The sequence below is a fragment of the Styela clava genome, chromosome 1, assembly GCF_964204865.1.
Source record: "Styela clava chromosome 1, kaStyClav1.hap1.2, whole genome shotgun sequence".
In the NCBI taxonomy this organism is placed as follows: Eukaryota; Metazoa; Chordata; class Ascidiacea; order Stolidobranchia; family Styelidae; genus Styela; species Styela clava.
This window is the reverse complement of record NC_135250.1, coordinates 1,925,791-1,937,970: the sequence shown is the minus strand read 5'-3', so window position 1 is coordinate 1,937,970 and position 12,180 is coordinate 1,925,791. Positions and strand designations below refer to the sequence as shown.

The 12,180-nt window shown below is 37.4% G+C and overlaps 1 protein-coding gene across 4 annotated transcripts in view; it reads right to left on the bottom strand.

Moving 5' to 3' along the window:
- The window catches only part of LOC120344340 (uncharacterized), a 79,077-nt gene that overhangs the window by 7,352 nt on the left and 59,545 nt on the right, over positions 1–12,180 (bottom strand). For all 4 annotated transcript variants that reach the window (XM_078116181.1, XM_078116196.1, XM_078116186.1 and 1 more), the window contains 9 exons: positions 11,148–11,355; positions 10,284–10,461; positions 9,434–9,644; positions 8,788–8,880; positions 7,856–8,095; positions 6,199–6,376; positions 4,695–4,811; positions 3,645–3,802; positions 387–614 (listed from right to left, as the gene is read on the bottom strand). In XM_078116181.1, the coding sequence (XP_077972307.1) occupies positions 387–614; positions 3,645–3,802; positions 4,695–4,811; positions 6,199–6,376; positions 7,856–8,095; positions 8,788–8,880; positions 9,434–9,644; positions 10,284–10,461; positions 11,148–11,355 (1,611 nt within the window). The remainder of the gene's footprint in view (positions 1–386; positions 615–3,644; positions 3,803–4,694; positions 4,812–6,198; positions 6,377–7,855; positions 8,096–8,787; positions 8,881–9,433; positions 9,645–10,283; positions 10,462–11,147; positions 11,356–12,180) is intronic.

Below are 12,180 nucleotides of genomic sequence, written 5' to 3'. Positions count from 1 at the left end.
GAGGAATGCAGGTTGCTACGGTGATACCCTCCTTATTTCCTTGGTGGTGGTATGGGCTCTTGTGATTGGTCAATTTGATTGACCAATCATGTCTGAGTTATTGTTATTATTTGAATTGTAATTATAGTTAACAGCTTGTTAATGTTTATATAATAATAGGAAATGTAGGCACAATGTAACAGATGCATGGAATTGATGGCGGTGGAAGCCGTAACCAACCAACAGTTACATGAACCACCCAAATAACTCAGAACTGAGAGTCAGAATAATAAAAAAATATCCAAGCCTCTATCCCTATATATATATGAAACGTCATGGTCAAACAAAGTTCATAAGAATTTTAATAGAATAAAAGTTACGTTCCCATAAAATACAGATTCAAATACCTGTCCATATCAGCATTCTGCCATCCTCTATCTCTTGCATTGTCTTCCTGTGACCTTTGACCCTTCTTCTGATGGTTTCGTTCAATCTCATGACTCCCTACTCCCTCTATGTTGCTTCTCATGGCGGACTTTGAAGCTTCAGAATCATGGTACGGAACTCCAGTGACTGATTTCCGACCGGAGTTAAAATGAACAGGGGTGGGGATGCGCGATTTCCGACTTTCGTGTCTGAAATAAAAAATTTTTGGATGAAATAAGTTGGATTGTAAGTAAAAATATTGTTGATGAGACCTATTCGTACATACATTGTTTTTATATGTGTATATATTGCCTTTTTGTTTCATCATACGAGCCAAAATAAAATGTATATTTCGTATTTGCTCGTTTTTTTTTTTCTAGTATTTTTAAAGAAAAATTATACACAAAATATATTGTCATTTCCAGGTCTCAAGTATGATTTAAACGAGATTAACGAAAGTTTTGACTTTTGGACGCCTGAGTGTTATCTACCGGCGCCCAAAATTCAACAGCGTTGTGACAAAAGCGCTCATTATTTCCTATTGTTCTCTACCACTGAAAAATCAGCTTTTACATCGGGCGGGTATTCGAGCACCAGCCCTTATTTATTTTTATATTCTGTTCACACGGGCGGCTATTCAAACGGGCCTTTAATCAGGATCGGGCGGTAAAACGAGCATATACGGTATATATAATTTTTACATTCATGTAAAAAATTGTAACATTTCGTTGGCCCAATCTGTATATATATATATAGCGTGTAGAAATAGAAAGCTGATAGTCAGTGATGCACTAGGCTCCTTTCTTAATATATTGCAAGATATCTTTTTAAAAACTTCCCGTAATATCAAGCATCAATCAATTGGCAAAATTATTTGCCTAACAAGCCTATTATGCAAATAGACAGAATCAAAAAAATTTCACATTCTTTGATAATTTTTTGCAAATTAAAAATCGGGACATATTTTTACTTTTCACAATACCGGTATCTATTACAAGTATACAGCTGCCTTACCCAGATTCGTAAACTGGCATGAGACCATATTTCACCATACAAATAATCAAGTTTTTTAAAACATTTGTCAAAAGTTATTTCATCAAAATTGAAGTATTTAATAGTCAGAAAAAAAAATACTGAATTTTCAATAATTGAGATAGTTTGGACAAATAAGATTACATACAGTTGCAAGCCCATATCTATGCAATTTTGGCTAAGACAAATTCAAAGTTTATTAAATTCACCGAAGCTATGCTCATCCAAAATATCCTGGTTTGGCATATGATTAAGCCATATTATCAGCTTCTCTTACCCTTGAGATAATTCATTAAAAATTCAAAACATTTCAGATTTTTCAAATTATTTCACATCAAAAATCACGATTCACTCCCTTTTTGATAATTATGACCATCACCATAATTGAGAAAAAACAAAATAATTTTGAATCAAAAACGTTTTAACAAGCAAGATTGCTTCCTTTGATCAGAATCCAACTCAATACTCACATTTTTATAATTCTATGATTTCATCAGAAAAACTGAAATATTGAATAAACTTTGAACTATCATAACAAGAGTTACAAACAGGCCCTAAACAAGTCCTCCACAGAAATGCTAGCCTTGCTCTAAATATTCTACAGACAAGCAGCATAAATCAGTAATGAAGGAAAAAATTATATTTATTTTAGACTAGTCGTATTTTTCATTTTCAACATTCATCAGTCATGGCCTAGTAAATGACGCATTGCTAAAATTGACCAAATGTCCCTTAAAAATATATCAGCAATGCAGTCAAATTTGTGAAGGTTTAGGACAGGGGTGCGCAACATACGGCCCGCAACGAGATTTTGACCGGCCCGCTGACTGTATCCAACCCCACTCTGTAATGTGGTCCGACGCATCACTCATGAAAGTTGCCGATCGCTCTACTCTCACCGCACTGTCAGTGCGAGCTGGTGAAATAAACAATTGCCTTAGTGAACAAACAATTGCATTAGCACACTTGTTAAACAAACAATATAAGGTCAGAGCAGAGAGCGTTGTAAACATATTCCCCACTACTGTTATCAGATATATTTAGAATCTAAATATAAATAGATTTTAGAAATTAAATTTTATATTAATTTTTATTAATCATGGAATATCCCAAGAAACATTAAGTTGACTGAGAGTGTTGAGCATTTAATAAAGATTGGATACCGAAGTATTTTTTGTAGTAATCCGGCCCGCCGAGGACTTCATTTTTCCACATCTGGCTCGCCGACTAGAGAAGTTTCCCACCCCTGGTTCAGGACATTACCTGTGAGGTGAATTTTCGCTAACAGATGCTGTCTGAAGGACACAATTTAGAATTGGCAATACCCAATTTATCACACTTTTACTGCAATACTTCTTTTACCTTTTTTGCTTGCTTTTATTATTAAACGTTAATAAAATGACTGACCAAATGTGTTGACTAGGTATTTTCATAGTAATAGCGGAGGCCACAAGGTTTGAAAGTCTCTGTAAGGGGAGCTACAGATCATGCAAGTTTGAAAAACCCTGATAGGTAGTGAATTGATTTATTGATTCGTCAACCAAAACAAATGTTAATATGAAGGCATACATACAAATAATTAAACAATGTTATTGGTAAAGACTGGAGGGAGCGATACGACTACACAGTCATCCAAGTCAGCTCCCCCCAAATCCACTGTTGTGCATAAGATTAACGGTTATTAGGTGACTGTGTATGCAAAGGCTAATCATTAGAGTGTTATACACTTATATTACTTAAAAAAAAGCACAAATACAAGGAACTTATGATTGAAATTAGTTATCAGGCTTGACCTCATGGTCAACATTATTACTTATCGATTTTAATCGGTAAGTATGTTGATAGGTATTTGTCTGTATCTCTGTTTGTTTGTTAGATGCACGCGTTATCTCACGAAAGCGAGATTGAATCTGCTCCAGATTTTGCATGTGCATTCATCATATGTGGGACCAAAAGCCTATTGATTTTGGATGTATTATGTCGTATAATTAGCGAGTTATTAATTAATTAGTGATCAAGTGATCTAGATTTTTGTAAAGCGAGAGAATTTTGAGATCCGCCGAGTGTGTGTGTGCAATACGCAGTGCGCAAGTTACAAGAGCGGATGAATCGAAACCGCAGTTTCTGTTTTTGGGGATCCCCTAACTATCGATCGATAAGTCTTCGGTTTCCAACCGATATTCTCGTTGATGCATTTGGAGGCTTACCTATCCTTCCTTGGCCTTGGTCCTCTGTCATCTAGGAAATCATCAACACTTCGACTCCTGATTGTAGATGGTGTGTTACGCTTCGCTCCACCGCTCATCGCCATGGCAACCTCAAAATCTTCTGAATCAGCTAACGAGTCCGCCGTCTCAAATGATCTCTGAGTATATAAAACATGGTTAAGTTTAATTTTTCAAAAATTTTCTTTTCCTTGTTCGTTCAAAATCCAAAACTTGGTAGAGTGAAAAGGGGGAGAGGAAAGGGAATGAGGCTACTTAATATTATGGCCTAGTCTGCTGCTATTGACTTGGTTTTGTTTTTTGTTTCCCGCAGAGTTCAGAATCTCCCATATTGGAAAAAGCATTATATTCAACTTGGAATGAAGAAAACTGGAAAGACCGAATCAATGTATAGCCTGTTATTGAATTGCACATGAGAATGGATTAGGTTTACATATTCGTCCCGGGGAAAGGAAAAGCGATTTTGTTACATGCGCACCAAGGCCTCACATTTAGTTACTAGTACAAGTCTAATATGGGATGGGTTGTTATTACTTATCGATCTTTAGATCGGTAAGTATGTTGATAGGTATTAGTCTGTTTGTCTGTCTGTCTGTTAGATGCACGCGATATCTCACGAAGGCAAGGTTAAATCTGCTCCAAATTTTTCATGTGCATTCATCATATCTCGGACCAGAAGCCTATTGATTTTGGATGAATTATGTCGTATAATTAGCGAGTTATTAATTAATTAGTGATGGGACACGCGGTGTCACTATAGAGCCATAAATCGAAACCGCAGTCTTCGGTCTCCAACCGATATTCTCGTTTGCCAGTTATTTGTTTTCTGATGCATGGACTTAATGGCGGATGAGATTGTGTAACCGATCAGCGATTACCCCCAGCATGATCGAATCCATGCATGGTAATTCGATTGGCAAGGTTTTCATTTTGACTTAAGCACATTTGACTGTAAGTTTGGAAATTGATTTGTCTTTTAGGTGGACCATCTTGAAGTATAGGACAGGATTTTTCACATTTACAATCACTTACATTCGTTGCTTCTGAGTCCACAGAATCCATTCTAGCAGCTGATTTATGTCTGAGATTAGCTGGTGATTTGCTCCGAGATTGTTTCTTTTGGATTCGACGGCCATTATAGTCGTATTCCTGAAAAGTTAAAATATATTAATGAAGATAATAAAGTGTTGTGTACCATCCTGGGCAGGGGTGCCGGAAAAAGTTTTCAATCGACCGCTACTCTGAGTTAAAAATAATTCTGGCTTTTACTCTTAACTTCAGGTTCTAAAAAATTTTATACTCTATCTTCGAACAAAAGTCAAATGCTAAGGAATGCCAAATAGAGGCAAAATAGGATCATGATCAATACAAAAACGAGAATATCGGTCAGAGACCGAAGACTTATCAATCGAAAGTTAGGGGATCCCCCAAAACAGCGCTCTTACTCCATAGTGACACCTCGTGTTCCATCACTAACTAATTAATAACCCGCTAATTATTTGACAAAATTCGCCCAAAATCAATAGGCTTCTGGTCCGAAATATGATGAATGCACATACAAAATTTGGAGCAGATCCAACCACGCCTTCGTGAGATATCGCGTGCATCTAACAAACAGACAGACAAACAGACAAATACCTATCAACATACTTACCGATCTAAAGATCGATAAGTAATAATGGTTTCTCATACAGTGGGTAGTAGGATTTTTATAGGTATTCCTAGAGCGCGGAAAGTTGATAAGACAGCACAAACTACGGTCTTTCGTCCGGTTACTAGTCCATGGGATTAGTTAATCAAATATTTTTTTCAGATGCTTGGACTTGACAGTGGAGCAAGTCATACTGACAAACGGTTGCGCAAACCACTCAACGATAGCAATGAATTCAGCAATATTCTCGCATATAATTATCCAAACAGGGTTTGAACCTGTGCAGGAAAATCGGCGCTCCAGAAGTATGTGTACCAATATGAAGGTAACTAATTTTGTTTGCCTACTTTATATCAAGTTGTGTGAAGTGACTGAAGCCTATGGGCATGGGGATATTCACTTGGCTAACACAGACAGTCCCTGAACTCCTGATAGGACTAAAATAAGGAAAATCAGAATAAAATTATGGCCTAACCCTAACCTGGTACACAAATTACGGGAGTACCGAGTAATCAGAGGTGCAATAGAAAATGGATTCCTGACATTCCACACAATTCACCAACTCCCAAGCCACCCTTCAGTGGTTGCAAATAAAGGACCATGTTCAGAGCGAAATCATCTCATAACAACATAAAAATAAACAAAAAAGGTGCTCTTGAAGTATGTGAACCAAGATGGCTGACACCGGAACGTAGTATGTGTACCAGGTAAGGGTTAGGCCCTAATTTTATTTCAATTTACGTGTTCAGGGACTAGCCAAATGTCTTCCCCCGCAGTATATGTACCTAAAATCATGGCCCAACCATAACTTGGTACACATTCTACATTCCGGTGTACGCCATCTTAGTTTACATACTACGAAAGTACCCATTAAAATATACATACCACTACAGGGCTCTTCATATGATCAAAACTCTCATTCCCAGAGATTCTATCTTCTGACTCCACTGACCCTGCCGCTGCCAATTTCTTCTGGTTTTCAGCGAATTCTCTTTCCATTTCTTGAAGCATTCTGGATTCCTTGTCCTTTGGTTGAATTTGTTGGGGAACCTCTGGCTCTTTCCTGAATTCAAATCAGAATAAATTTAATTGATAGAAATTTTTTACTTTTTATATCGATTGGCAATGCTTTTAAAACGACGTTTTCCAAAACGATATGATTTGAGAGTCTATGGTAGCATTATAATCTTACTTAGTAGTATTATTTCGCTACTGAAAAACATAAAAGAATAAAAACAACAGTGGGTATCCCGAAGCGATCATTGAAATACTCATTGGTGATAGTAATCTTCCAAAGTATTTAGGATAGGATTTACATATTTATCCCAGGGGAGAGGAAAGCCGATAAGGCGACTTAATCATATGACGAAACACGGCCTCTCGTCCGTTTACCAGTCCATGTCTCCATGTCGGGTATGGAATTAGTTAGCCAGTTTTACGATGCATGATGGAGGAAGCCATAACTGCCCAGCAGTTACGTGAACTACTCTACGACGACGAGAAGTACAAAAATCCTCTAGCACATAATTATCCCCCCCACGAGATTCGAACCCACGCTGGTTAATCAGAGGTGCTGGGGAAAGCTATTCCTAACACTTAGCAAGATGGGACATACCGCTGAGGCATTTAATTTTTATACAGCATTTCTACTTTTGCTACGAAATGTGAAATAACATTTGATGCTGAGGATTTAACTCAGTACAGTTTGTATTGCAAAATTAACTTTTCTGTGCCTCAGTTTTCTTTGTGCAATATGATACTTGATTGCTATTATTATTTTTCGAAGTTTCAAAATATCATTTTTTATGGATTACAAACAACCATAGATATCATGTATGAACAGAAGAAGTAAATAGTACATAAATATTTCTGTCATTAAATTTGAGAAGCTATGTTGATAGAGATAGGTTTGTATATTTTGAACATTATATTCCAATCACATCTGAAGAAAGTTTTTATGATTCTTTGCCAAATAAAAGAATATATTATAATAAAACACACTCGACTCGGAACTTCAGAGTGCAGCTCAGTCTCTGTTTTCAATTCTCATATATGTCTTAAAACGTAAGGAACTTCCTTCATTTGCACCATTTTCCCATTTGCCCATTGCCCACCATTTGCTACGAAAAAAACTCTGCATAAGCGTTCACTGATTTTCATAGAGCTACTATTATTTGAAAGAACCGGAATCCTTCTGGTTTACCATTGCCTACCCATTTTAGTACACCCTAGGTTAGATGGTTGGCATAGGATTGAGCCAGAGATTTGTAAACAAGGTTTCCGAAAAATACCAATTCCTTTTTGGCAAAGAGATTGATAAGCACTGCCAGCTGCCGACAAATCGAACTTGGAAAAACCAGACCAAGATCTAAAGATAAGGATTTTACATATTTATCCCGGGGGAGAGGAAAGCCGATAAGGCGACTTAATCATATGACGAACCATGGCCTCTCGTCCGGTTACCAGTCCATGTCGGGTATGGGATTAGTTAGGTATTTGTTTTCGGAAGCATGGACGGAAGTCTAGGATTAGGAAATCATACTTAGGGCTGGGTCCATCCCAAGACTTTAATTTCTCCTGTCTTGTTAAAACCCCTCGTCTATTCTCCGGTGTTTTTGGTCTCATTCTTAGCGTTGAGGTTCGAGTTTGAGCCACAGGGGTCGTAGGTCGAGCTTGTGCTCTGCTTGGTCGAGGAAGTGTCTCACTTCTTGGGGTCACAGGTCTTTGTTTCAATGCTGATCGCGGTGTTGTTGATGTGTGCGGTGTAGTTGGACGTTTGGTGCTGAAAAATAAATATTTTAAAATCAATAAAAATAGTAAACGAGACTAGCGGTTGGAAACCGAAGACTTATCGATCGATAGTTATGGGATCCCCCAAAACAGAAACTGCAGTTTCGATTCATCCGCTCTTGTAACTTGCGCACTGCGCATCGCACACACACACTTGGCGGATCTCAAAATTCTCTCCCTTCACAAAAATCTAGATCACTTGGTCAATGATTTATTAATAACTCGCTAATTATCTGACATAATTCATCCAAAATCAATAGGCTTTTGGTCCGACATATGATGAATGCACATGCAAAATCTGGAGCAGATTCAATCTCGCTTTCGTGAGATATCGCGTGCATCTAACAGACAGACAGATAGACAGACATACAGACAAATACCTATCAATATACTTACCGATTAAAATCGATAAGTAATAAGAATATTCTCTTTCCACAAAATATATTTGTAATCTTTCATTAGATCATACTATAACTTCTTCAGACAAAAAAAAATATTAACAGGGAGACTGTTCACTATATTATTTCGTAAATATCTTTCTATATAACTTAAATAAGCAAAAATTGGAATAAAATTATGGGCTAACCCTAACCTGGTACACATACTACGTTCCGGTGTCTGCCACTATGGTTTATATACTTTGGGAGTATCCATTTAGACATATATTTTTAAAACACTTCTTACTTGTATTTTGAAGGTCGAGGCTTCCCATCTTCTGTGAATAACATCGCTCGAACTTCATCAGTCAAACTGTTTCCTTTCCTACGATTTCCATCTCTGAATGCATGGATACAACAATTGAAAAATATATATTCTGACATATTGACCGATTCTGACCAGTCATGCTCGGTTGATTTTCGGGTGGGCTATGATTCTGCGACTTTTTATAAGGGTTGCACTGTTTACACCACACAGTAAAACCATTGATTGACATTTGTAAACTTAGATTTGTGGTCAAAATTGGAATGTGTTGCAAAATGTGTGGAAAATTCCAATATTACATTACACGAAGTATCAATTCAAAAATTCTTTTAATAAGGATTAGGGATGAATTTTTTCTGGGTGTAATATTCCGTCGGAGAAATTTTCTATGGGTGAAACTTTCTGAAAGTCATAGGCATAGTCAAATTTATTTTTTTTCCAGTCCAGTATATTATAAAACTATAATAAATGAAAGCAGAAGAAGAAGCTGAGCTCATAATGTTACTGGTGAAGGGAAGGGTAACCAATGCTTATTTTCAAGAAATTTTCTGGGTGGAATTTTCTAGCACAGCTAAAACAAGGCAAATTTTGTCAAAAAATCAGAATGTAAAAAATTCTTTGAACTTACATAGATGATCTTGTAGATCCCATAGAACTGGATGAAGTGGAGCCAATCCCATTCTTCGGTCTATAATTATGACTCGCAACCTGCAACTCTCTCGCTGTGCTGATCCGGTTATTTACCGGCGTAGATGTTCGAGCTGGTTTTCCAATCGTTATTTGCGCTTTACTGACACGGCTGTTAGAAGGTGGAGGGTTCCTATTCCCTGGACTGATAGCTGAAAAACATAATTTTTTTTCAAATATTAAGACAAAGATAAAATAGGAATAGTTTTATTTTCATCCACCCATAAGAGAGATAGTTGATCGGATAAATAGACCGATATTTTGTGTGTGTGTGCATCTAGGGGGGAACACTGATAAAATGGTTTAACCATAAGCCTGCAGTTGCTGGTCAATTTCAGGAATGAGAATAGTTAACCAGTTAGTAGTTCCAGATGCATGGTCTGATTAGGTGTTGCATTAACCACCCTCTGAGGGCAAGGGGTCAAGCAATCCTCTTGAACACAAATATTCCTCACAGATTTGAAGCTGCAAACCCAGGCAGGGCAATCAGTAGTGCAATGCCAAGGGTGATCTTAACACTTAGCATGATGCACAAACATCAAAATGATCAGGCCTCTGGTCTGAGTACCAGTCAATGTCTGGTATAGTGATATTTGACCAGGCGGGTTATGTGTACCATTCCACTGTGTGAATCGATCAGTGGTCATGGTTAGCACGATAAGTAAATCATCATGGCCTATTTCTGCGATGATAGGCAAGAATACTTCAAAACATAAATAATGGAAAAGAAAAATGAATATCCAACATTCGGATAGGGGCATTCCTATTATAATTTTCATCCACCCTCATACCTGATGACTCAGATGAGGATGATCCTTTCCTTAAGGATGACCTAAGCGGTTTTTCACTTCGACTCGATCTCGGAGAGAGTTGATCTTTGTAAGGACTCATTTCAATGTATTCTTGACTTTGTTCGATACTTGCATCAGTGTGCTCCCACTGGTGGTGACCTTCAGGATTCCGAACGACCTTGCAAAGCAAAATACAATATCAAAATTTTTTCACAGATTTATAAGTGAGATGATACTACTAATGTAGACATGGAAGATTCTGAATGCCTTTGAAACCCTAAATATATTTATGAATAAGGCCCTAATGACCGTCAATATTGAATATATCAGAGGTGAGCAATCTTTAGATGCAAATGACTGGGTGAAACCACGGGCTGCACCTTTATTTAAGATGGGCTTTCCAGTAGTTTCCAGTAGTTTCAAAAATTTAGTTATTGATCCTACGACATGCGCTGTTCGCTTTGCACAAGTTAGTTGTCATGGCATTGTAATCTTAGGCATACATAATAAATTGAATTCAGGTATTGGCTTTGCGTGAAGGGATTGTAATTACTCGCATGAACCAGATTTAACTGAATTAAAAATTCGCTTCACGGGCCGCATATCCTTTAAGATTGACAAAATTTTTCTTGTTAGCCGCAGGTTGCACATCCCTGGAATATATGATTAAATGCTAAACTATTGGTGACATTAACAGTTGTGACTTCAAGGGTTTTGAACAATCTTAAAAAATGAAGGAAGGAATTTCTCTTAGAAATGGTGACAAATTTACGAACAAATATAAATATATATGGCTTATGGCTATTAGCCAACAACAAACAAATAAAAAAGAAGAGTTTTGAAAGAATAAATTTATGGACGTACATGTATTACTTCTTCTTTCGATACTTTCCGTTTCGGTGGAGCTTTTAGATGTGAATCGTTAGGTTTCCGTCGATCAATTATTTTGGGAGTATGTGCTGGGTGACCACTAGATGGCGAATCGAGCTCATCTCCACCACTATCGGGTGTCCAAGAGTACGATACTCGGGATGACGGTGATTCAGGTGAACCAGTCATACTGACACTCAACCTGTCAAAAATAAGAGATTTATTTGTTTTGTGAATTCCTACACACAAAAAGACTTGTCACATTGTGCTATGCAACAGGCAAGTCTTTGCAAATAAATGTATGATTCATTGACATCCAGGAATCAGATGTCCCTAGTCAAATATTTTGCTAACTCATAGTTTTTTTTTGTATACGAACCAGAGCCTAGAAAGGCAGATGCACATGTGCATCATATAATGCAGAAAACACATGATGATTTAGATCAGGTTGGTCCAAACACAGGCCCGCGGGCCACATTTGGCCCGCCGCTTTATTATCTGTGGCCCGCGTCACATTCGGAGAGTAATTAAAAAAAATCGCCGATCGTATAATCTGAAAAATCTTTTGACATATTGTTACATCAATAATGTCACTGAATTGACTAGTGTTATGGCTAGCTGAGACAACTAGCAAAGTTGAATGATTTGCTTGGCAGTCTACTCTAAACTATTATCTGGCTTTCTATCTTTTTGGTCGGGAATATATGCTTACAATATAGGCATCATAGAAAACTAAAAATCGAATGCAGATTCTATTAGCTCGGGATGGCTATGTCTGATAACTATGTGTTTGCACAATAAAAGTGTTTGCTTTGTATTGCACTATTTACCTATTCTTAGCACTATTGTGGCCCGCGAACAATGCAAAAATAATTTTGTAGCCCGCGAAGCGGACAACCCCTGATTTACTGATTTAGATTGTACACGTCAAGCTTAATCACATGTTCAGCTTTCTTTCCAGATGTCCTTAAACAGTTTTCAGCTCTGGCCAATCCAGGAACTCCAAAAGAATGAATAAAAAGATGAT